Source organism: Oncorhynchus clarkii, chromosome 17, assembly GCF_045791955.1.
Source record: "Oncorhynchus clarkii lewisi isolate Uvic-CL-2024 chromosome 17, UVic_Ocla_1.0, whole genome shotgun sequence".
Lineage (NCBI taxonomy): Eukaryota > Metazoa > Chordata > Actinopteri > Salmoniformes > Salmonidae > Oncorhynchus > Oncorhynchus clarkii.
Window position 1 is genome coordinate 26,545,314 of NC_092163.1, and position 27,256 is coordinate 26,572,569.

The 27,256-nt window shown below is 41.3% G+C and overlaps 1 protein-coding gene across 7 annotated transcripts in view; it reads right to left on the reverse strand.

Annotated features, from left to right (window-relative positions):
* The window catches only part of LOC139370652 (ral GTPase-activating protein subunit beta-like), a 74,950-nt gene that overhangs the window by 39,704 nt on the left and 7,990 nt on the right, over positions 1–27,256 (reverse strand). For all 7 annotated transcript variants that reach the window (XR_011627158.1, XR_011627156.1, XR_011627157.1 and 4 more), the window contains exons 3-9: positions 24,521–24,723; positions 9,620–9,789; positions 9,194–9,380; positions 7,121–7,252; positions 6,510–6,691; positions 2,257–2,402; positions 1,768–1,984 (exon numbers count right to left, since the gene is read on the reverse strand). Coding sequence is in view for 4 of the 7 variants with exons in the window: in XM_071110252.1 (XP_070966353.1) it covers positions 1,768–1,984; positions 2,257–2,402; positions 6,510–6,691; positions 7,121–7,252; positions 9,194–9,380; positions 9,620–9,789; positions 24,521–24,723 (1,237 nt within the window). In the remaining 3 variants the exon portion in view is untranslated. The remainder of the gene's footprint in view (positions 1–1,767; positions 1,985–2,256; positions 2,403–6,509; positions 6,692–7,120; positions 7,253–9,193; positions 9,381–9,619; positions 9,790–24,520; positions 24,724–27,256) is intronic.

Sequence of the window (27,256 nt, forward strand, 5' to 3'; positions counted from 1 at the left end):
GAGCTTGAGAGGATCGGCATAGGAGAAACTCCCCAAATACAGGTGTGTCAAGCTTATAGTCATAGTCATAGTCAGACTTGAGGTTGTAATCACTGCCAAAGGTGCTTCAACAAAGTACTGAGTAAATGGTCTGAATAGTTATGTAAATATAATTTAAAATCAGTTCATTTTTTTTATTTATAAATTTGCAACAACAAAAAAAAAAACTATATTTTCTTATTATTATGGGGTATGGTGTAGAGATTGATGAGGGGGAAAAAACTATTGAATCAATTTTAGAATACGGCTGTAACGTAACAAAAATGTGCAAAAATTGAAGGGGTCTGAATACTTTCTAAATGCACTGTAATCTATAAATAACTAGGGAGCCGCAAGAGAAGGGTTGAAGAGCTGCATGTGGCTTAAGAGACGTGGGTTGCCGACCCCTGGCCTAGATCAACTGAAAAACCACAGTCCATCAAAATGGAGGATAGAACTTAACAATGATACTGGCAACCATCCTACACATTTCTCACAATAGAAGATGAATACTAATATTAGCATAATCTGCAATAGGTGGTGGAAAGGTCTCACAACTGCAGATCACGTGCAACTACGCCAGCCCAGGACCTCCACATCCGGCATCTTCACCTGCGGGATCGTCTGAGGGGGGGGGGGTTATTCTAAAATTACAGTCTTATTCTAAAAATGATTAAATTGCCCCCCCCCCCCCTCAAACTACACACAATACCCCATAATGACAAAGCAAAAACAGGTTTTTAGATTATTTATTTTTTTTTTACTCAAAATAAAAAAATGTACAAAAATTATTTACATAAAGTATTTAGACCCTTTACTCAGTACTTGGTTGAAGCACCTATGGGAGTTTTTACAGTCTAGAGTTTTCTGGGGTACAACGCTACAAGCTTGGCACATCTGTATTTGGGGAGTTTCTCCCATTCTTCTCTGCAGATCCTCTCAAGCTCTGTAAGGTTGGATGGGGAGCGGTTGCTGCACAGCCTCTTAAAGAAGAAGTTACAGGTATGTCAGAGCCAGAACTCTTGCTTGTTTGTAGGTGACCAAATACTTATTTTCCACCAAAATTTGCAAATAAATTCCTTCAAAATCCTACAATGTGATTTTCTGGAATTTTTTTTCTAATTTTGTCTGTCATAGTTGAAGTGTACCTATGATAAATTACAGGCCTCTCTCATCTTTTTAAGTTAGAGAACTTGCACAATTGGTAGCTGACTAAATACTTTTTTGCCCCACTGTATGTAAATAAGGTATGTGTTTTTTTTTTTTTTTATACATTTGCAAAAACGTCTAAAACCCAGTTTTTGCTTTGTCATAATGGGGTATCGTGTGCAGATTGTTGAGGATTTTTAGTTTTTAATCCATTTTAGAATAAGGATGTAACGTAACAAAATGTGGAAAAAGTCAAGGGGTCTGAGTACTTTCCGAAGGCACAGGGTAGCCTAGTGGTTAGAGCGTTGGACCTGAACAGGCAGTTAACCCACTGTTCCTAGGCCGTCATTGAAAATAAGAATTTGTTCTTAACTGACTTGCCTAGTTAAATAAAGGTAAAAAAATATATATATATAAAAAAATATATATATATATGAATGTTCCACAACATGCCCTGCTGAACACATTTGTCAAAGCTAAAGAAGAGGCTACAATAAAGGAGAGGAAGACTCTGTAGACTATGGAGTACAGTACAACACAATTCTAGTCAAACCCGTTTTTGACCAATTGTTGACCCTTAACCTCTGACCCTTGCCTTACCAGTCATGCTGTTGTCCCGGCTCAGGCCTGCGTGGAGCTTGCAGTGCACCAGCGCGGCGTCAAAAAGCCACTGGCCAAAAAGGTTGAGGACACTGTTGACCTTGGGCCTGGTGGGGGCAGGCAGCGGCCGGGGCTCCGAGCTGGTCTGGTTGGGGCTGGACAGGGGGGAGGTGGAGGACGGCTGGTGGGACACTTTGGGTTGGTGTGTTATGCTTGCCTGGGTGGGTAGGGGAGGGGGGTGGTAGATAACCAGGAATTTATTAAATTAACTATCAAACTGACACAGTAAAAATAGGAATATTCAGTCACATTAACATTTGCTTTTTTTTTTTTAAACATTGGAAAAAACATTATTTGCAAAGGTATGAAGTGTTTTTCCCATTTTACTTCAGTTCTCCATTTTAAATCTGATACAAATGGGCCAAATTAGGAAAGACTAATAAACAGCAGCTCAAAAGAAGTACAACAAACTCTGGGGTAGGAACCTACCGTTGAGGTTTTACTGGCCGTCTTTGTGACCCCTGTGGGTTTGTGGCGACGGCTGTGAGGGGGTGTGGTGTTAGTGGTGGGCGGCGGCATGCTCAGTCTGTTGACAGGGGTGGGCGGGGCACTGTCCGACCGGGGACGGGAGACACCTGAGGGAGAGAGAGAAGGAACGAGGCAGAGGACATTGTTTGAAGTGAAAACAGTGAAAACAGCAACAACCAATCACGGCCTGTTTCCCGACATCAACGTCGGCAGCGTGTAATTTTTGTGTTTCTCCTTTCCTCCACAGACAGAAAAAAACAGCCTAAAATGCACAAGCAATCTCACATGGATGGATGTCTTCTTTGTTGCAAGATACTCACCACAGATAAAGGAACGTTAAAAATAAAAATCTACAGAGAAAAAGATTCACATTTACACTTCATTGCCTTGACGACCAATTTTGATTTGACAACAGTTCACTTATTCAGAAGCTTGGCATAGCCTATCAAACATATACAGTTGAAGTCGGAAGTTTACATACACTTAGGTTGGAGTCATTAAAACTCGTTTTTCAACCACTCTACAAATTTCTTGTTAACGAACTATAGTTTTGGCAAGTCGGTTAGGACATCTACTTTGTGCATGACACAAGTCATTTTTCCAACAATTGTTTACAGACAGACTATTTCACTATAATTCACTGTGTCACAATTCCAGTTGGTCAGAAGTTTCCATACACTAAGTTGACTGTGCCTTTAAACAGCTTGGAAAATTCCAGAAAATGATATCACGGCTTTATAAGCTTCTGATAGGCTAATTGACATAATTTGAGTCAATTGGAGGTGTACCCGTGGATGCATTTCAAGGCCTACCTTCAAACTCAGTGCCTCTTTGCTTGACATCATGGGGAAATCAAAAGAAATCAGCCAAGACCTCAGAAATGTAGACCTCCACAAGTCTGGTTCATCCTTGGGAGCAATTTCCAAACGCCTGAAGGTACCATGTTCATCTGTATAATCAAATGGTACGCAAGTATAAACATCATGGGACCAGGCAGCCTTCATACCGCTAAGGAAGGAGACGAGTTCTGTCTCCTAGAGATGAACGTACTTTTGGTGCGAAAAGTGCAAAGTAAAACGAGAAAAGAAAGACGAGTCCTATATCGACATAACCTGAAAGGCCGCTCAGCAAGGAAGGCGGCACTGCTCCAAAACCGCCATAAAAAGGCCAGACTACGGTTTTCAACTGCACATGGGGACAAAGATTGTACTTTTTGAAGAAATGTCCTCTAGTCTGATGAAACAAAAATAGAACTGTTTGGCCATAATGACCATCGTTATGTTTGGAGGAAAAAGGGGGATTCTTGCAACCAAATAACACCATCCCAACCGTGAAGCACAGAGGTGGCAGTATCATGTTGTAGGTTGCTTTGCTGCAGGAGGGACTGGTGCACTTCACAAAATAGATGGCTTCATGAGGGAGGAAAATGTGGATATATTGAAAGCAACATCTCAAGGCATCAGTAAGGAAGTTAAAGCTTGGTCGCAAATGGGTCTTCCAAATAGACAATGACCCCAAGCATACTTCCAAAGTTAAGGTATTGGAGTGGCCATCACAAAGCCCTGAGCTCAATCCCATAGAAAATTTGTGGGCAGAACTGAAAAGCGTGTGCGAGCAAGGAGGCCTACAAGCCTGACTCCGTTACACCAGTTCTGTCAGGAGGAATGGGCCAAAATTCACCCAACTTATTGTGGGAAGCTTGTGGAAGGCTACCCAAGCTACCCAAGTTAAACAATTGAAAGACAATGCTACCAAATACTAATTTAATGTATGTAAACTTATGACCCACTGGGAATGTGATGAAAGAAATAAAAGCTGAAATAATTCTCTACTATTATTCTGACATTTCACATTCTTAAAATAAAGTGGTGATCCTAACTGACCTAAGACAGGGAATTTTTATTAGGATTCAATGTCAGGAATTGTGAAAAACCGAGTTTAAAAGTATTTGACTAAGGTGTATGTAAACTTCCGACTTCAACTGTTCTTACTGTTCCCTTACTGTCCACACTGATAACACATTACCGAGTACCACTCCATATTTTCAAGCATGGCGGTGGCTGCATCATGTTATGGGTATGCTTGTTCTCGTTAAGGATCGTGGAGTTTCAGGATAAAAAAGAAACGGAATGGTGCTAAGCATAGGCAAAATCCTAGAGGCAAACCAGGTTCAGTCTGCTTTCCACCAGACACTGGGAGATGACTTCACCTTTCAGTAGGACAATAACCTAAAACAAGGTCAAATCTACACACGAGTTGCTTGCAAGACAGCGAATATTCTTGAGTGGCCAAGTTAGTTTTGACTTAAATCTGCTTGAAAATATATGCAAGACATGAAAATGGTTGTATGGCAATGATCAACAACCAATTTGACAGAGCTTGAAGAATAAATGGGCAAATGTTGCACAATTCAGGTGTGGAAAGTGTTGAGATTTCCCCAGAAAGATTCACTACTGTAATTGCTGCCAAAAGATGATTCTAACATGTATTGGAGGTTGAATACGATAGTTTTTTTCATACATTTGAGACGTTTTTTTCCCAATTCGACATTTGTATTGTGTAGATCGTTGACTAGAAATGACAATTAAATCAATTTTAATCCAACATTTTAACAACAAATGTGGAAAAAGTTGAGGGGTGTGAACACTTTCTGAAGGCACTGTATGTAAAAATAACAAGAAATACAGAGGTAGAGAAGAGAGGTTTTCAGGATTGAGACCGTTTATCACTGCTGTCCTGATAGTGATTATGGATTCAATTGATTTGGACACAGCCACTAAGTGCATGCACCAGCTAGCTTCACCACAGTCAGATTTTTGCGAGCCCCAGCAAATCCAACAAAATGCTTCAGCTCCCTTTATGATTGGTTGGGAGCACACTACTATGGAGTACAATAGGAGGGCATGGAGGTAAGCCTTTCTCTGAAGTTGTTCCTAGACACAGCGAAACCTGAAGGAAAGACAGTGGTCAAAGCACAGCCTGGAAAATCACAACACAGACCGACCAACCAACCAACCAAGACAAAATTGACCAATTATTTTGGCAGCTGACACGGCCATCGATCAAAATTAAGAATCAAAACAGCTTCACAGCTTGTCCTTCTGACACAGTGAATAATGTGTTTTTCCTAGATGTGTATGAATAGGTTATTTTTGTGACTGTAGAAGTGTGGCACCATACTATAGGGAATCTTGTTTGGTATATACATAATGTCAGTGATTGGATTTCATTGGTTAGATCTGGTTTAATAGTGTAACTAGAGGGGGAAGTTTGTCACGTATATTGGTCCTAGGAGACACCACTAGTGGTGTTTCTGGGAAAGAAAGAAAGAAAATTAACAAAAGCTGAAGCAGAAACACAAAATGGAGGGTTAGTTATTGGGCTAAATGACTGTTCAACAACTCAAGCCATGTTAGGTATTTATTAGAGACATTCTGTGTGTTTGGGCACTGTAGAACATAATTGGCCACATAGCTAATACTAGTTTGTGATTTTCAAAATGAAAATCGATACATTAACCAAAAGAAAAATCAAAAAGTGGCATTGCGCTGCCGTTTCAGATGGGGATGTCAAGAGATTTAGGGAGGTATATAGCCTTCACTGTGACAGTGCTTAGATAAAGTATAGGGCAAAAATGCAGGGAGGTCTGCTTGATGTTTTTTATTTTCTTCACATTATCAATGTCCACAAAATCTAAACCCTTTGACTCCTGAATTGAATGCTGAAGTTTGAGTACCATAAGGCAGTTTCTCTCTAATCTCTCTCTTTGTGAGTCCAACACCTAGCCAGAAGGAAACATATACGTGGCCTCTTAGTCAGATGGGATCCAGCAAAACATGAGGATATGAAAGTATTGGATAGGTTCAAGCAACAGGGCAAAATCTCCAGCCTCTTATCGGAGAAGGAACCACTACCATACCTATCCAATTTTTTCAGGGCCCGTATTCAAAAAGCGTCTCATAGTAGGAGTGCTGATCTACGATCAGGTCCCCCTGTCCATGTAATCTTATTCATTACAATCTATGAGGCTAAACTGATCCTAGATCAGCACTCCTACCCAGATTCCTACTCTGAATGGTTTCTTGAATACAGGACCAGATCTACATGAAGTGCCTAGGGGAAAGTGCTGGGGGTTGTCTCTGGACAGGGCCAAAGTCAAATGTAACATTATATGCAAGGGAGAGAAAAAAAATGATAAAGTGAGATAGTCTTACCCAGGAAGGCATCCACCAGGCAGCTGACCCCCCGCATGGCCCTGAAGAAGATCTGGGGCAGCTGATTGAGACAGGGATGCTGCTGGATCACCTCCTGGGGCACGCCGCTCACCCCCAGCAGCTGCTCCTGGAACTTTGGCGTAGAGCTGACCGTCAGCGGGTTGCTAAGGTCCACCGGGTTACTGCAAGAGGAAGAGAGGTAGAGGGGACTGTTCGCATAGGGGTGCAAAAACGTTGGTACTGGGCTGGATTTCCCAAAGTCTTTAGGTAAAGTAATATGTTCTTTCTCTCCACAACCTAGCCAAAAACAACTGCTAGAGAGTAACAGTTAAATTGATGTAGCCTAAGATCTCTAGGTTACAATGTTGGAGGTCCATTAAGAGTCTAGAATCATTTTCAAAACAATTTCTTTGATTTTATGTATTTTTTTGTATGTTCTTCATCAAAAAGACCCAATAAGTTACTTCCAGGATAAGTTTCTTAAATGATGATTGAAGAAAGTTATACTATTTAATCGGGGAGCAATTACACAGAATACAGTATAGATTTGAACAGCAATACCTCCTATAATGTGCCACACATATACATATAGCTAGCTCCGTGAGACTCACCTCAGCATGTGAAGAAAACGGAACCAGGTCTGAGCCACACAGTCGTTGTCCATCTCAGTAGGGATCATGTTGGCGTCCTCATCTGGGACTTTGAACGGAGGGAAGGATGGACCGTAGGTGAACCGCAACAGTCTGTGCCAAAACAGAACATTTAATGAATCTTATGAATACATTTACATAATTAATGCTTGATATTAATTTGGGCTTATAATCAGCTAATAATCCATTATCAAATACTTTAGTTTATAAATATTCCTGCATGTACGTGTACAGTGCCTTCAGAAACTATTCACAGCCCTCGACTTATTCCACATTTTGTTGTGTTACAAGCCTGAATTCAAAAGCGATTAAATCAAAATACCCCATGACAAAGTGAAAACATGATTTTAGAAATGTTTACAAATGTCTTGAAAGTGAAACACAGAAATCTCTCATTTATTTAAGTCAATACTTTGTAGAAGCACCTTTTTGGAGGCGATTACAGCTTTGAGTCGTGTTGGGTGTGTATCAGTTTCGCACATCTGGATTTGGGGATTTTCTCCAATTCTTCCTTGCAGATTTTCTCAAGCTCTGTTAAGTTAGATGGGGAACGGCAGTGAACAGCAATCTTCAAGTCTTTCCACATATGTTCAATGGGATTCAAGTCTGGGCTTTGGCTGGGTCACTCAAGGAGTTTCACATTCTTGTTCTGGAGCCATTTCAGTGTTGCTTTGGCTGTATGCTTGGGGTTATTGTCCTGTTGGAACGTAAATCTTCGCCCCAGTCGGAGGTCATTTGCACTCTGAAGAAGGTTATCAAGGATTTGCCTGTATTTGGCTCCATTCATTGTTCCCTCTATCCTTACCAGTCTCCCAGTGCCTGCCGCTGAAAATCATCCCCATAGTATGATGTGCCACCACCATGCTTTACAGTAGGAAAGGCGTTCGATGGGTGATTAATTGTTCCTGGTTTTCTCCAGACAACACTTTGCATTTAGGCCAAATAGTTCAATTTTTATCTCATCAGACCACAGAATCTTTTCCATTGTGCTCGAAGTCATTCACATGCCTTTTTGCAAACTCCAGGTATGCTGGCATGTGCCTTTTTCTCAAGAGTTGCTTCTGTCTGGCCACTCTCCCAAAAAGGCCAGATTGGGTTAGTGCTGTAGAGGCGGTTGTACTTGAATGAACTCTGTGGTTCTGTCAGAGTGGTCATTGGGGTCTTGGTCACCTCCCTGACCAAGGTCTTTCTTGCTCAGTTTGGTCGGACGGCCAGCTCTAGGCAGTCTGTGTAGTTTCATATTTTTTCCATTTCCCAATTATGGAGACCACTGTGCTCTTGGAAACGTACAACACTCTAGAAATTGTTTTATACCCTTTCCCAGATAGAATTGTGACGAGCCATCTGTCTCCGAGATCTACGGACAGTTCCTTAGACTTATATAGACAGGTGCGTTTCCTTCGAAATCATGTCCAAACTATTTAATTGGCCACATGTGGACTCCAATCAAGTTTTAGTTACATCTCAAGGATGATCAAAGGAAATTGGATGCATCTGATCTCAATTTGGTGTGTCATAGCATAGGGTTTTGACTACTTAATGTGTAAATTAGATCATTCTAATCAAGAGAAAACAGGTTAAAGGTAAAAAAAAACATCCAGAAAATTGTCCTGATCATACAGTATAGGCCTAAACAATATCCAAAACAACAAACAATACACTGAATTCATACAACTAATTTTTCCAATCTGGGAGGTAAAACCAGTAAACCCAATTCAATCATTTCACTGTGTATTTCGTATGGAATCAAGGCATTAGAATGTACCAGCGGCTTGTCTTAACCACCTGGGGGGATCCTGGCTGGCTGATTTTCTATTTGGCTGGATACTCCATGTGCTTGTAGAAAACACAGGTTAGTGGTTGACAGAAAAAACTCCTACAGCCTGTTATCCAATTCATTTGGTCTTACCTGAAGGTGTCCAATAAGTCCACTCACATTGTTTAAAAAAGCTAATCATATGTTTAAGCCCTGAGCTTAAACAAAAGCCTGCAATCCCAAGGTTGGCAACCACTGTTCTTGTTGTGTGTGGCTACCTGGAGGTGAGGGCGGCGATGACCTTGCTCCACTGCTCCACCACGGGGGGGTGGTGCCTCCAGTTGGCCAGCATCTCCCTGGCCGTCTTCCAGTAGGGCGGTGTGGGGAAGCAGCGCATGCAGGCCAGGAACCACACCTCAAACAGCACGCTGATCAGCTTCTCAGCCAGCTTCTCCGCTATCCCACCTGAGTGAGTTGGGGGATGGGGGACAGGGTGGAGTAAGGATGAATATCATCCAAAATGTCTAGGTGGGGAAAAATGTTCCCACACTACATCGTCATTTGCATCTAAAAAGATTATGCGGCCACATATTGGTCATGGTATGATATCAATGGAAGACTAAAATGTCACCGAAGTGGATGTGAGGAATTGCCCCACAACACTACAAAAAGTACTCTAATTGCGTCTGTTCCAGTTGGCTGACCTCCAACTGTGGGCGGGGCCAGCAGGGTGTCGTTGATTCGCAGCAGGAAGAGCAGCAGCACCTCCCAGGTCTCCCGGGCCATGCCGCCGCCCGATTCTCTGGCCAGCTTTTGCACCGCCGTCAGCACCTGTTGGCACAGCCGGAAGTGCATGGGGCTGTAATGCTCCGGCCTGAGAGAGGGAGGTAAAGAAAGAGACAGTAATGGACCACATTTGTAAAAGGAAGCGGAAATATACACTCCGTTGACCATTCCCTCTTCAATGCTCCGTTCCCCTAAGCCTTGTGATTTAGTTTGATGAACTAATGGAGGGTATCTGTCCCTATTTAGAATGACCATGTTATTTAAGCAATATAGGTTCAAATCAAATATTATTAGTCACATACACATATTTAGCAGATATTGTTGGTAAGGCTTTAAAACAGATAATTCATCCACCTTACAAAATAAACAACAAAATAACAGATTGTTTAGCTAAAAAAAAGTCTGTATTGTTTATGATGTGCGAAATATGCTAATTTAAGTACAGTGACTTGCATGGGATTTGTGCAACAAATGCAAAGAGCCTGACACCGTTGCCCGAGCTCTCCTACAATCCAATTAGATGCGAACCGCACATACTGGACAACGACGACATTCAAGGGAAGGCAACAGGCTCCATGGTGCGACAATGGGAAAAAGTCGACCTGAGCCAAAGACAGGGTTAGGTAAATAAACCTGAACACCCCCTGGGAAGACTGCAGATGCAAACAGTAGCTGATAGAGCACATTCCACATGTGACCCGTTTCAAGAAACTATGTCGCAAGTCACGACTTCACAGGAGAGCCGTTTGAATGTACTTTTTGTTTTTTATGTCATTATTTTTTCAATCAAATTGCATTTTTTGGCAGAAATGCCTACTCGAACATGTGAACTTTCCTGTGCCTTAATAACAAACGTTTATGCCATCTGCGAATACGAATAAAATTGTTAAATTAGGAGCCTAGTTGGTTAAGCCACAGAAAAAGTAGGCAACCTTCCCGCTAGCCATGATTGGCTGAGATAATGAGTGTGCTGGACACTACTGTCCATTTGAGCTGGTCAGTATGTGTAGGGTGGGTTATCCTGTCTAACGCAGGTTTTTTATTTTTTTTATGTATCGTGTATTAAAACTTAACAAAAAGACTCCAGTATGCAAATATCCATATTATAGTTCATTGTTCAGCTAGCTAACGTTAAACGTCTAAACAAAACACCAAGTTATAAACCCTACATTACTCATCTCATATGCATATACTGTACTCTATTCCATCTACTGCATCTTGCCTATGCTGTTCTGTACCATCACTCATTTATACATCTTTATGTACATATTCTTTATCCCTTTACATTTGTGTGAATAAGGTAGTAGTTGTGGAATTGTTAGGTTAGATTACTCGTTGGTTATTACTGCATTGTCGGAACTAGAAGCACAAGCATTTCGCTACACTCACATTAACATCTGCTAACCATGTGTACGTGACAAATCAAATTTGATTTGATTTAAAGCTTGCTGTTAGCTGAGGTAAGATGGCTGGCTTGCTAGCTAACATTAACTTAAGTGTATAAACTGTTTGCAACGCAATTTCGTATAGCTTTTGTTATAGCCTAATGTTAGCTAGCTAACATTGAACCTATTTTGTTAACTTTAGCTATGGCAATCGGTTTGTATTGCTAGTACTTTATGGTTTGGGATTATGGTTAATTGTTTAGCTGGCTAGCTACCTACATGTCTAAACAAAAGACCCCAAGTTAAAAATAGGGATAGGGTCTAGTTTCCTGAATATCCGCTTGACTGACCCAAAGTAAACTGCCTGTTACTCAGGCCCAGAAGCCAGGATATGCATATAATTGGTAGCATTGGATAGAAAACACATTGAAGTTTCTAAAACTGTTAAAATTATGTCTGCGACTATAACAGAATTGATATGGCAGGCGAAAATCTGAAGAAAATACAACCAGAATTTTTTTTTTATATAATGGAAATCTATTGTTTCAATGTAAATCCGTCTCCCAGATTGCAATTCCTATGGCTTCCACTAGATGTCAAGTCTTTATTCAATGTTTCAGGCTTGATTTTTGAAAAACAAGCAAGAATTTTGAGTTTTGGTGAGAAGAGCATCGGAAGGATATCAGTCTTTCAGCGCGCGAGGGAGAGGACGCATGCTTACAAATTTTCCTTTCCTATTGAACATACTACTTTCCATATGAAATATTATAGTTAATTTACATTTTAGAGTACCTGAGGATTAAATAGAAACGTCGTTTGACTTGTTTGAACGAAGTTTAGCAGTAGCTTTTTGGATTACTGAAATCGATGGTGCCAACTAAACAGACCTTTTGGGATATAAAAAAGGATTTGATCTAACAAAACAACCATTCATGTTGTAGCTGGGACACTTGGGATTGCAAACAGAGGAAGATCTTCAAAAGTAAGTGATTTATTTAAATCGCCATGTGTGATTTTTGAAGCCTGTGCTGGTTGAAAAATATGTTGATTTGGGGCACCGTCCTCAGACAATCGCATGAAATGCTTTCGCCTTAACCTTTTGTGACTAGGGGGCAGTATTTTCATTTTTGGAAAAAAAACGTTCCCGTAGTAAACGGGATATTTTGTCAGGACAAGATGCTAGAATATGCATATAATTGACAGCTTAGGATAGAAAACACTCTAAAAAGTTTCCAAAACTGTAAAAATATTGTCTGTGAGTATAACAGAACTGATGTTGCAGGCGAAAGCCTGAGAAAAACCCAATCCGGAAGTGCCTCATGTTTTGAAAGGCGCTGCGTTCCAATGCGTCCCTATTGAGCAGTGAATGGGCTATCAACCAGATTACTCTTTCTCCGTATTCCCGAAGGTGTCTACAGCATTGTGACGTAGTTTTACGCATTTATGTTGAAGAATACCCGTAGGCGGCTACATTGCGCAAGTGGTCACCTGATGCTCCCAGAGAGATTCTCGCGTAAAATACAGAGGTGGCCATTACTCCAATCGGTCCTACTGAAAAACGAACTGTCCCGATGGATATATTATCGAATAGATATTTGAAAAACACCTTGAGGATTGATTATAAACAACGTTTGCCATGTTTCCGTCGATATTATGGAGCTAATTTGGAATATTTTTCGTCGTTTTCGTGACTGCAATTTCCGGGCGATTTCTCAGCCAAACGTGAAGAACAAACGAAGCTATTTTGCCTACAAAAATAATATTTTGGGAAAAAAGGAACATTTGCTATCTAACTGGGAGTCTCGTGAGTGAAAACATCCGAAGCTCATCAAAGCTAAACTATTTAATTTGATTGCTTTTCTGATTTCCCTGACCAAGTTACCTGCTGCTAGCTGGACAAAATGCTATGCTAGGCTATCGATAAACTTACACAAATACTTGTCTAGCTTTGGCTGTAAAGCGTATTTTGAAAATCTGAGATGACAGGGTGATTAACAAAAGGCTAAGCTGTGTCTCAATATATTTCACTTGTGATTTTCATGAATAGGAATATTTTCGAGTAATATTTATGTTCGTTGCGTTATGCTAATTAGTGTCAGATGATGACAACGGTCCCGTTCACGGGATGGGGTGTCACTAGAGGTTAAAGCCTTTTAGAAATCGGACAACGCAGTTACATTAACAAGAATTTAAGCTTTTAAATTATATATCTTACTTGTATGTTCATGAATTTTTAATCATACGATTATTTATTTAAATTGTGTGCCCTCCAATTTCACCGGATGTTGTAGGCTGGTGTCCCGCTAGCGGGACATCTATCCCTAATAAGCTTGCTGTTAGCAAGCTAACATGACGTGTATGAACTGTGTGTAGTGATTTTCTCTCAGAATGTCATTTCGCATCTATTGTATCAGTAGAACATGCTTAACTGCCCTCCACCAGTCATACAAAGAGAATGGTCTAATGCCTCTCATCAAAAAGAGAGCTGGCTCAGGTTACACCTGAAGCATGAGGACTTGCAGCGAGTGGTGAACGTCAACAACTACGCAGAGGATAATGCAATAGTATTACCAGGACGCCACCCAGGACACAAACACTTTGGTGGAAAGCCGCTGCTGCTATTGTTTCCAGGTCCCATCTACTTTTTAACTCGTCGCAAGTGTGGCTTGTTGTGACGGAATACAACCATTTCTTCACCAACTACGGAGTTGGGGAAACACGTGTGGACCTGAATTGTGATAACTGCAACGCCATGCACAATCTCCAGCACAGTCTGGACCTTCACTTCCTGATCACAGGCCACACCAAGTTTGCCCCCGACTGGTGTGTCGGTCTCATCAAGCAGCGCTTCCGAAAGACCAGAGTGAACACTTTGTCTGAGATTGCTGGTGTTGTGAAGGGGTCAACTGTGACAGGGGTCAACATCCCACAGCTGGTTGGACTGGAGGATAATACAGTGCTGGTGGAAAGCTATGGCTGACTCCGTACTTCAGGCCGCTGCCACAGATCAAGCAGTACCAGCACTTCAGGTGAAAAATCATTTTTCATTGAATTATATGAGGTTATTCTTCTGATATAAACTTGGGAGGTGAATTGATGCTGTGCAAGGTTGTAATGTCTTCAGACTTTTTGTTATTATTCCCTGTTTTACAGTTTCGATTCTCTGGAGCCTGGTGCTGTCACCAAGGAGCGTTCGAACTCAGTCGGGACCAGATTTCAGCTGCTGCGCAACACTGACATCCTTCCTCCCATAGATGGTCTGTCTATACAAGCACCACCTGGACTGGACACAACGTATCTTTTTGAGAAGATCAGGTAGTTTTGTGACGGACCAGTCATCAGCACTATCTGCAGTGCCTCTATTCAAATGACTCTCTCCTAACACACAAGCCATAGGTTCCTGCTACTATTTTTTTGTTAATCCTGCTGCTCAGCCACTTTACCCCTGATTGTATGCATAACTACCTTGTCTATCACTGATATTGATACTGTTCTTCTACATTCTGTATATTTATATTGACAGGATCTATTTGTGATATTGCTACTATGCAAGTAACTATTTGGCTGTACTGTTAACACCTTCTGTAGAGAAACATCCACTTAGAAAAATATTGATATATACAATTAAATAATTGATACATGTGGTCATAACATGATTTTGTGACATACCATAACAATATCATGTGACCGTATCAAGTGTCCACCACATAAATATATGGTACATGCATCTGTTTATGTACTTTACATGTGCACCTCACTCAGGTTTCATCTCAGATTGCATGGCCTTAACTTATATATGGAATAGTACGTGATAAGTGCATTTGTACAGTATATGCTGTATGCTAATGTACTTGTGTGAAGGCATTTGGGCAGTGGTGTAAAGTACTTTAGTAAAAATATTTTTTTTGGGGGGGGGCAATCTGTATTTTACTCATTTATATTTTTGGCAACTTTTACTTCACTACATTCCGAAATAAAATGTACTTTTTACTCCATACAATTTCCCTGACACCCAAAAGTACATTTTGACAGGAAAATTGTCCAATTCACACACTTATCAAGTGAACATCCCTGGTCATCCCTACTGCATTTGATCTGGCAGACTAAATTTCAAAACAAAGCATTTGTGTTTAGTATGTCTGAGTGTGCCCCTGGCTATCCGTCAATAACAGAAAGAAAAATGTGAAATTATTTATACATTTAAGTTTCTCAAAAGTGAGTATACAAGTTTATCAACTTTCAAAGCAGAATTATGAGCGTTCGTAAATTGGTCAGTTGTTCTGCACTCTAGCCCAATCAGACAAGAGTGCTCTGAAATCGGGAGTAGATAGCCAGAGCGAATTTACCAGCTAGGTCTATCGACAGTTGTTGCAGTGACATCATAAACATTCTACTGAAATAGTTACTTGCATTGTAGAGTATTTTGGTAACTTCATATGTCTGCAGGGGCAGTATTGAGTAGCTTGGATGAAAAGATGCCCATTGTAAAACGGCCAGCTCCTCAGTCTCAGTTGGTAATATATGCATAGTATTATTAGTATTGGATAGAAAACACTAAAGTTTCCAAAACTGTCTAAATATTGTCTGTGAGTATAACAGAACTGATATTGCAGGCGAAACCCTGAGGAAAATCAAAACAGGAAGTGGCTTATATTTTGAAAACTCCATGTTCTATAGCCTCCCTTAGCTGGATTTAAAGGGATATGAACCAGATTCCCTTTCCTATTGCTTCCTCAAGGTGTCAACAGTCTTCAGACATAGTTTCAGGCTTTTATTTTGAAAAATGAGCCAGAACGATAACATCGCGTCAAGTGGTCACATGAGTTTTGCTCGCGCAACAGAGTTTGGATAGGTATTGCTTTTCCCTCTCCTACTGTGAAAGACATTTGCGGTTGATATATTATCGATTATATATTTTAAAAACAACCTGATTGATTATAAAAAATGTTTGACATGTTTCTGTGGACATTATGGAAACTATTTGGAATTTCCGTCTGCGTTGACCGCTCTTTCCTGTGGATTTCTGAACATAACACGCCAAACAAACGGAGGTATTTTGGATATAAAAATAATCTTTATGGAACAAAAGGAACATTTGTTGTGTAACTGGGAGTCTCGTGAGTGAAAACATCCGAAGATCATTAAAGGTAAACGATTCATTTGATTGCTTTTCTGACACAACAGGTGGATTAACAAAAGGCTAAGCTGTGTTTTTCTATATTGCACTTGTGATTTCATGAATATAAATATTTGTAGTAATATTTATGCTATTCAGTTGATGACACTTATCCCGATAGGGGGATTGCAGCCATAACAAGTTAAGGCATGTAGCTAGCTAGCTAAACAACGAATCATAATCCCAACTCATAACGTTACTACCCTGTATGAATCAGTAGGTAGCTAACCAACCAGGTTCAATGTTAGCTAGCTAAGATTAGGATAACTAGCAATGCAAATGGATCTGAGATATGAATATTGCTACACAGATTATACACGTAACGCTAGCCAGGCAGATAATATTAGCTAGCTAACAGTACACGAACTTGAAATGAAAATGACTGACAAAATTGGTAATATCTGAAAATGTAGCTAGCTAGACTCTTACCCTTATACATGGAAGGACGCTTCTCCCTCTCTGTCACGGATGCCATGGCTGCCTTAGTTGGAAGATGTAATCCAGATACAGGTGTTTCATAAAAACACCAGCCTTCTGTGTGTTTTTCTTTTAGACTCTGCATATTTGCAATCTAATGCCATAATTTTCTCCATCTCCTTATCTATCATACTCTAATTCCACTGATTTCAAAACTCGGTCCTCCAGAAAGTGGAGAGCAACACTTACGCAGTTCTACTACATAATATCTTTCAAAAAAAAGTTAGAAAGGATTACCAACACATACTGACCAGCTCATATTATTGAGAGAAGCGTGCTACATGGCAGACTAATCCGAACGCATATCATCTCTCGGCATGTCCAGCCCACTCATTATCTCAGCCAATCATGGCTAACAGGAAGGTTGCTCACTTTTTCTATGGCTAAACGAACTAGGCTCATAATTTAACAATTGTATTGGTATTTACAGATGGCAAACAAGTTTATTATTAAGGCACATGAAAGTTCACATGTTCAAAAAGGCATTTCTGCCAATAAAGACATTTTGATAAAAATAAAAAAAAGTTTAGGTTCAAATGGCGCTCCTGTGAAGTAGTGACAGGCGACATACGCCTAGTTTCCTGAAATGAGTCACATACTACTGTCCTTGGCATCCCTGATTTGTAAAGCGAAAGACGGAGGCATATTACATTACACACTTTTCAGCAGATAAAAGCTGCTATGAAAAATGATTCTTAAGCACAATAGACAGGTACCAGAATGAGCTAAAAGAGACTGTGCGTAAGTGACGTCCTCCCCCTTAGAGATGGCATAACAATCATGGTAAACTGTATAAATGTAGCGGCCTTGGCAGGCCGAGAAAGCGGCAAGAGGACCTAACAATTAAATCGGAAAGGCCGATTAATTAGGGCCGATTTCAAGTTTTAAATTTTTGGACACCGATTTTGCAGATTTTTTAAATATATTTATATTGTTTCACCTTTATTTAATCTTTATTTAACTAGGCAAGTCAGTTAAGAACACATTCTTATTTTCAATGACGGCTTAGGAACGGTGGGTTCAGGGGCAGAGTTTTACCTTATCAGCTTGGGGGATACAATCTTGCAACCTTACAGTTAACTAGTCCTTGTGCACTCCACAAGGAGACTGCCTGTTACACGAATGCAGTAAGCCATGGTAAGTTGCTAGCTAGCATTAAACTAATCTTATAAAAAATAATCATAATCACTAGTTAACTACACATGGTTTATGATATTACTAGATATTATCTAGCGTGTCCTGCGTTGCATATAATCTGACTGAGCATACAAGCGTCTAAGTATCTGACTGAGCGGTGGTAGGCAGAAGCAGGCGCATAAACATTCATTCAAACAACACTTTCGTGCGTTTTGCCAGCAGCTCTTCGTTGTGCGTCAAGCATTGCGCTGTTTATGACTTCAAGCCTATCAACTCCCGAGATGAGGCTGGTGTAACCGAAGTGAAATGGCTAGCTAGTTAGCGCTTGCTAATAGCGTTTCAAACATCACTCGCTCTGAGCCTTGGGGTGGTTGTTCCCCTTGCTCTGCATGGGTAACGCTGCTTCGAGGGTGGCTGTTGTCGTTGTGTTCCTGGTTTGAGCCCAGGGAAGAGCGAGGAGAGGGAAGGAAGCTATACTGTTACACTGGCAATACTAAAGTGCCCATAAGAACATCCAATAGTCAAAGATTAATGAAATTCAAATGGTATAGAGGGAAATAGTCCTATAATTCCTATAATAACTACAACCTAAAACTTCTTACCTGGGAATATTGAAGACTCATGTTAAAAGGAACCACCAGCTTTCATATGTTCTCATGTTCTGAGCAAGGAACTTAAACGTTAGCTTTCTTACATGGCACATATTGCAATTTTACTTTCTTCTCCAACATTTTGTTTTTGCATTATTTAAACCAAATGGAACACGTTTCATTATTTATTTGAGGCTAAATTGATTTTATTGCTGTATTATATTAAGTTAAAATAAGTGTTCATTCAGTATTGTTGTAATTGTCATTATTACAAATAAATAAATAAAAATCGTCCGATTAATCGGTATCGGCTTTTTTGGTCCTCCAACAATCGGTATCTGTGTTGAAAAATCATAATCGGTCGACCTCTAATTACGACCCTTCTCTTCATCCAAAAGATCCTACAAGGAGCATAGGACCATGGAAAACAGAATGTAGGAAGGAACAATCTGTATAGTCACACCATTTCGCCACAAAAAAAAAACTGCCCAAATATAAAAAAAAGGGAGCGTGCATAAGGGGCCGGTACTCTTTTCCAAGAGTCATGGGTATGTCTCTTTCCTTGCTTCGTTCACTAGGGTATGACGATAGCTGCAAGGATTGTAATGGCCAACCGGAAAAACACTGTTGTTTTGGGGTGGAAACTAGGAGAGGGGTAGGAGTAGCAACCAATAAACCTAAATAGAGAGGGTAGGGCAGAGGCCCTGCACACCATCCTCCTCAACCGCAAGGGATCCACCCTAGGTTGGCCAACCCCTCTTACCTCCCTTAAGAGTGTTAGAGGGGCAGATCCTTGCTGTGGAGCAAAAATGCTTCCCTACAGGTTTGGCCTGGTTCAAGGGCTTAACCTGAGTCTTGGTAGACAACTGCATCGCCGGGGACCTCAGTGCCCCAAGGCCAGTCTGTTGCCCACTCCCAGCTGTGAGGCTGGGGCGAGATGCAGGAACCAACGGAATGCCACAGGGCCCAGGGCATTCTGCAGGGCTGGCAGTAGTTGAAAGCTTCGCCTTCTTTCTTGCGCATGTTGGTGACTTTTGTCGAGTCGCCGTTGGCTATTGAACTGCTTTCTGTGTCACTGCAACCCTACTATCTGCCCCGTGAGATTATTTATTATCTGTCACAGAAACTGGAATGCATCTCCCTGACACACCCACATATTTTTTAGGGGATTTTAACAACTGTACTTTGGTCCTGAGCATGTACCACCAGTATGTGAAATGTCACACTAGGAAAAATAAGACTCTTGATTTGTGTTATGGGGCAATACCAATTTTCTTTCTCTGACACCACCAGACCTCCTCTGGGGACATCAGACCACAATGTTGTCTATCTCCGGCCAACCTACTGTCAGCTCCTGGAGAGGGAGAAACCTACAGTTAAAACTGTCCAGATCTGGAGCGACAATAGTATCACTCGTCTCCAAGGGTGTTTTGACTGTACTATGGTGGGAGGTATTTGAGGACAGCAGCTCTGATCACAGATGTTTTTCAGACTATGTAAACGTGTGTTGTGTCAGTTGTGCCTTCTAAAATCTGTAAAATCTTCCCTAACAATAACCCTTGGGTATCAAAAAAATCTAAAATCACTACTTAATAGGAAGAAGGCAGTTTCTGCTGAGGGTAATAGACAGGCTTTAAGAGATGTACAACGTGAGATCTAAAGACAGATACTGGTTGACAAGGAGCCATACAAGACAGGAAACTTAAGGGTGGCCTGGCAAGGGATTAATCCATCTGTGGTGAATGACTACCGCCCTGTCACTGACATCCTTAGTAATGAAAAATTGTGCCACCCAGAATCTCCTCGACCCATTTCAGTTTGCCCATCAGAAGACTTGATGATGCCATTCTTACTCTCCTCTACATGGTCTATAAACATCTAGAGGGTCAGGGTTCTGTTTGTTGACTTTTCTTCTGCATTGAACACAATCCAGCCTTACATTCTGACACAGAGACTCATATATGGGACTTCTCCTTAGATAGGGGGCTGGTTTTGTGGGTGTTGGACTTTATGAGCCAGAGGTCACAGCGGGTCAAAGTAGGTCCCCACGTGCCAGACATACGCACCATCAACACAGGCTCTCCTCAGGGATGTGTTTTGTCCCCACTCCGGTACACTAATAGTTGTACTAGTTCCCATCCTGACAAAGACCTCTTTACGTTTGCTGATGAAACTGCTTTGATCAGCCTGTTGCATGATAATGAGGAACACTATGGCCTGGTCCTAAATTACGACTTTGTAGAGTGGTGTGACGAATCACACTTGGTTCTCAATAACAACAAGACAAAAAAGATGTGCATAGACTTCAGGAAGTGTAAAGCACCTACCTCTGATAGATGTTGCAGGTCAGAACATGGAGATTGTAAAGAAATATAAATATCTGGGTGTCCTCTTGGACAATAAGCTTCAGTGGAGTAAATGTACAGACCTGATCTTCAAAAAGAGTCAACAGAGACTCTACTTTCTCAAAAAGCTGTGATCTTTTAATGTTGACTGTACTATACTGACTCTGTTTAACAAATCATTCATTGAGAGTATTAACTTTTTGTATTGTTTGTTGGTTTGGCAAAGCCACTGTCAGCCTGAGAAATATGCTGAGAAGAATTATCACCACAGCAAGCAAGGTACATAGAATCAAACAGACAGGCAGGCCTGGACGAGATCTTTAAGGTCAGGGCCCTCCGCAAGGCTCACTAAATAATTTTAGACCCAAGCAACCCCCTGTACCCAGAATTTGTAATACTCCCCTCTGGGTGCAGAGTATAGGGCACCCCTCGGCAGGAAAAACAGAACTAGACAATAATTTGTGCCATGTGTCACATCCCTCCTAAATAGCTCAGGCTAAATGTTCCTATCGACCCAGTAAGGCCAGCAGGCTAGTCTCATTTTATTGGTATGTAACTGTTATGAAAGTTGTATTGTCAATTTGTTTTGTATTTAAAACGCCACTTTAAAAATGTACATGACACTGCAACAAAATGTCCCCATGGGGGCAATAAAGTCAGTAAAGTATGAAATGAAATAGAACCCAGTAGAAAATGGGTAATTTCATAGCGAACTGAAGCTTGTATCCCTTCGTAATAGTAGACAGCCCTTAGGGAGTAACTGTGCTTGTGTGTCGAATCTCCGCTATGAGAAAGAGCTGTCCACAAGCCTGATGACTCGCACTCAACCGATGTAGTGGGGTGGCATCCCCTATTGGCGTCAAAGAGAGACACTTTGATCGAAATATCATGGCCCTGTGCCCTTGCATTTCTGGAGACACAGTGCTGTTAGGCATGGAGTGGAGACATGCTTGTTGGCTTATCACAAGCCGGTACTCTGTAAAACTTAACACTCGCGGGGCTTGTTGGAGACCTGCATGAGCAAGTTAGATTCCCATTGCAGGGCCATAATAAATCAGAGGGACAAGCATTGCTTAACCGAGTTATGCGTGTGCTTGTCGACACTTAGCTGTGAGGCATTTGCTGTTAGTCTTCACTAGGGATGCAACGGTACAGTGGGCCCACGGTAAGAGTACGGTATCTATAATTTAAGAAAAGTGTGCATTTGTATGACTGTCATCACCAACTACTTTGCAGATAGAGTTCAGTGTGTCAAATGGGAGGACCTGTTGTCCGGACCTCTGGCAGTCTCTATGGGGGTACCACCGGGTTCAATTCTCAGGCCGACTTTTTTCTCTGTATTTATATCAATGATGTCGCTCTTGCTGCGGGTGATTCCCTGATCCACCTCTACGCAGACGACACCATTCTGTATACATCTGGCCCTTCTTTGGAAGTTAGTTAACACAGTGTCCTCACAAGCTTCAATGCCATATAACACTCCTTCCGTGGCCTCCAACTGCTCTTAAACGCTAGTAAAACCAAACGCATGCTTTTCAACAGTTCGCTGCCGGCACCTGCCCGCCCGACTAACATCACTACCCTGGACGGTTCTGACCTATAACATGTGGACAACTACAAATACCTACCTCTCCTTCCAGACTCATATTAAACATTTCCAATCCAAAATCAAATCGAGGATCGGCTTTCTATTTCTCGACAAAGCCTCCTTCCCTCACGGCGCCAAAAGCTTACCCTAGTAAAACTGACCATCCTACCAATCCTCGACTTCGGCAATGTCATCAACAAAATAGCTTTCAATACTCTACTCAGCAACTGGATGCAGTATATCACAGTGCCATCCGTTTTGTTACCAAAGCCCCTTATATCACCCACCACTGCGACCTGTATGCTCTAGTCGGCTGGCCCTCGCTACATATTTGTCACCAGACCCACTGGCTCCAGGTCATCTATAAATCTATGCTAGGTAAAGCTCTGCCTTATCTCAGCTCACTGGTCACGATAACACCCACCCGTAGCACGCGCTCCAGCAGGTATATCTCACTGGTCATCCCCAAAGCCAACACCCCCTTTGGCCGCCTTTCCTTCCAGTTCTCTGCTGCCAGTGACTGGAACGAATTGCAAAAATCGCTAAAGCTGGAGACTTAAATTTCCCTCACCAACTTTAAATATCAGCTATCTGAGCAGCTAACCGATCGCTGCAGCTGTACATAGCCCATCTATAAATAGTCCACCCAATCTACCTACCTCATCCCCATATTGTTTTTATTTACTTTCCTTCTCTTTTGCACACCAGTATCTCTACTTGCACATCATCATCTGCTCATTTATCACTCCGGTGTTAATCTGCTAAATTGTAATCACCTCGCTACTATGGCCTATTTATTGCCTACCTCCTCACACCATTTGCACACACTGTATATAGACTTTTTTTCTATTGTGTTATTGACTGTACGCTTGTTTATTCCATGTGTAACTCTGCGCTGTTGTTTGTGTCACACTACTTTGCTTTATCTTGGCCAGGTCGCAGTTGCAAATGAGAACTTGTTCTCAAGTAGCCTACCTGTTTAAATAAAGGGAGAGAGAGAAGCAAGCTGGCCAGTAATAGCTGGCTTTTCAGCATTGCTACGAAATAGCCTTGACAGGCGTGAGCTTGCTCATTAGATGCCTTGCGGCTAATGGCTAGCTGAACTGAGCACTGTGTATGAATGTTATAGCTGTGCGGCTAGGGAAGGCGTTAGCTAGCTAGAAACGACCTCGAGGCTAAGGGTAAGCTATAGCTAGCACAGTGCTCGCCGAAGGGAACAGCATGGGTGCGTTGTTAGAATTCATGATGAAAATCTCCCAACGACCATAATGCCGTAAGGCCAAACCGTTAAGTCTTGTCAACACAAATGAGTGAATGTAAGTTGCACTAAACAAGAGAAGGGAGCTAGCAATACTACAATCTGGGCAGGCAGGGAACTTGTTTCCGAGTTACCTATCCCTGCTAATGCGACCATATGTGCAGGTAGGAATGCTAGTGTGGTTAGCTTGCGTTCCAGAACGCTAGCCACTGTAAGCTAGCTAGTAGAAGCCTTACGGCTAATGCTAGCTAGGATGAGCATAGTCATGTGTAAGCTTGCTAGCAGCTGCCTCGTGGCTAAGGTATGCTGTAGCTAACATAGTGCTGGCTGAAGGGTACCACGTGGGGGCAGTTTGACATCGGGTAGGTATTCTCTCACAACCACAGAGCCGTGAGGCTAGCCAGTAAGTCTAGTTAACACAAACAAATAAACATAGGTTTAACTACTCTAGAGAAGGGAGCTAGCAATTTTACTGTGTTGCAGGCAGTAATGTTGGTTTGGTTAGCTTGCCTGGGTGTTAGCTAACTAGCAGCTACCTCAGGGTGAAGGGAACTACAATGCTACCATGTTGTGGGTAGGGTAAGCTAGCCGTGGAGCTAGCTACCAACGGTAACTGAGAAGTAAAAATACATTTCAACACAAAACAAAAAATCTTCCGGTTAGTGCTCAACCTCTCAACAGGGTCTGAAGACCTATGCTCAGCAGCGATATTCTTCACGGGTCACTTGTGAGCAGGAAAACAGGTATCCAGTCTAAATGAGGAGAGCTAGAATAGCGATACTCTTTGTGAGGAAGATGCACACAATTACAATCAGCACACAATTAGCGGCTAGCCAGAGCATAGGCACACAGTTAGCTTGTACCTGGGCAGGAAGAGGTTGTGGAGGTGTTTGAGGATGGTCTGCACGTAGAGGTTGGGCTCCTTGGCGATTGGCTGGGGGATGGAGTCACGCGGAGCGACCAGCGCCATGATCCAGTCCGTGTAGACGTCCACGCACAGCTTAACCGTGTCCCCGTCCAAAGGCAGGGTAAGGCCGTAGCACAGCACCTCCATTGTCCACTTCACCTGTCAATCACACCACACCAAGAACTCTGCCGTTAGAAAGAGACATTGCGCATTGGACTGCTGCAAGCTAGACAGTCAGATATCAGTCATTGTCAGAATACTTGGGGAAAGGGTGAATGACTTAACACTTGAAAGATGAGCACAATATGATGAACTATTGCTTCATTGAGGTAAACAATTTTCTTTAGGCTGAATTATGCTGATTGTAGTGAAATTAACTTAATTTCAAACACAGTGATGGTTCATCCACATGAGTGACCGTGACTATATGTAGTATTCTAAACCTAGAGTGTGGATCAAGGCTACTTTCAAAAATGAATTCAAATCATTCAGAAATGTAGGTGAACTAGGCCTATTGCCTGGTGGAACCAGCCTGATTGCAGTGTTTACCATTCTGTCATGTCATGTCTCAAAACACAGTAATCAGGGTGGTTCCGCCAAGCTAGGTGACCTACCCCTTTATAAACTACAGTGTTCTACACTAACTTTTTCAGTTGGTGGCACCAGCAGATAATTCGGTCACACTAAAAATTGATAATGACCTGGCCTGTGTCCCATAATGGGCCTGCATTCCATACAGAACCAGGCGAATAATGACTAGCCATCTTTTAAATTAGCATGTCCTTGTGTTCTTACATTGATTTGGAAAGATTTACTGTAACAGCAAAAGAAGAGACATAAATAAAGTGTGAAATGCAAAATCCTCTATAGCGCAGAATCTAAACGATACTTGATACCAAAACTAAATCAAAGCAACAAAAAAAATACAAAAAAAATACAAAAAAGAGAACAGATTTTTTAGGTTTTCGCTTTCAAAAACATACTAATTGAAAAACAACAAAATTGGATGTTCTAAGTTCACAACAATGCTTAAAACCACACAAAGGGGACCATTTTACATTTTTACCAACTACAGTGAATGATGCGTGCATAATTTCAATAGCAGGTGATTTTCATCTTTCATTTACGGGCCAGGCAAGTAGCCTATGCGGGGTTCATACTGACAAGTCAAATTCGAGGACTTAACTGTAATTTTCAAGGACATACATTCTATATTTAAATCGTTGTAATAGCCTATAGAATACCATTTTAAAATGTAAAAAATAATTTAAATATATATATTTTTTTTAATTAAAAATAATTTATCGCAGAAAATCTACAGTGGTTCCTCCTTTAAAAGTTGTGTCATACTGCAGCACACCTTGCGGGCTGCAACAGCATTCTGTGGCACGTTATTTATTTGTCAGCCATTTTTTCTGTTAGTGCTAGTTTGACCACTAGAGGGCATCTTTGAGAAGCATTTGTCTTCCATATTGGCATTACCAGAGAATTTAAAACCTTTTTTGTAATAATGATTTTATGAAATTTGTCTTAATTCATTTGATTAATATATTATGGTGTTTCTATTCCGAGAAAAACTCAAAATGAAATGGAAAATACGGCGCTGTACAACGTGAAGGTCGGGGGTAGGATACAGCATAAGAGGATTGGAAGATTCTAAATTAATATCTAAGGGGCATTACATTTCCAAACCCTAATTGTAGTGTAGCTGAACCTTCAGTTGAACGTACTTGGTCATTGACTTCTACTTCTCCACCGGAAGTTGATGCTGTTGCTATGCAACCTCTTGCTAGCATAACACATTTATATTGGGTGTGTTCTTAAATTCAAATCGGGAGTGCCTGCGCTCACAAACGGTATTGTAAATTCAGACTGTCTCGCTCTCGGAGCAAACAGCGGACAATCGGGCAGAGGAGTAGGGTTGATTTGAGCGTTCTGGCCTTACAACGGCAGTCAAGCACCAAAGCTAACGTTGGCTAGCTTGCTAGCTACTTCCAGACACAAATGGGACCACTCGCCCTAGCAGAGCTGGTTAGGCAGTTTGTGTTAACTAGAGCGTAGGTGACTAATTGTGCTGCTGGAAACAATTATTATTCTTTTTTTTTTTTTGCAGGACGTTTACTGACACCAGACATATTTTCCACCATAATTTGCAAATAAATTCATAAAAAATCCTACAATGTGATTTTCTGGATTTTTTTTCTAATTTTCTCTGTCATAGTTGAAGTGTACCTATGATGAAAATTACAGGCCTCTCATCTTTTTAAGTGGGAGAACTTGCACAATTGGTGGCTGACTAAATACTTTTTTGCCCCACTGTATATATATCTGGTCAAAAGTTTTAGAACAACCACTCATTCAAGGGTTTTTCTTTATTTTTATTATTTCCTACATTGTGGAATAATCGTGAAGACATCAAAACTATTAAATAACACATATGGAATTCTGTAGTAACAAAGTGTTAAACAAATCAAAATATATTCTTCAAAATAGCCACCCTTTGCCTTGATGACAGCTTTGTACACTCTTGGCAACCAGCTTCAACCACTACTCATGAGGAGGTCACCTGGAATGCATTTCAATTAACAGGTGTGCCTTGTTAAGTTCATTTGTGGAATTTCTTTCCTTCTTAATGTGTTTGAGCCAATTGGGTTGTGTCAAGGTAGGGGTGGTATACAGAAGATAGGGCTAT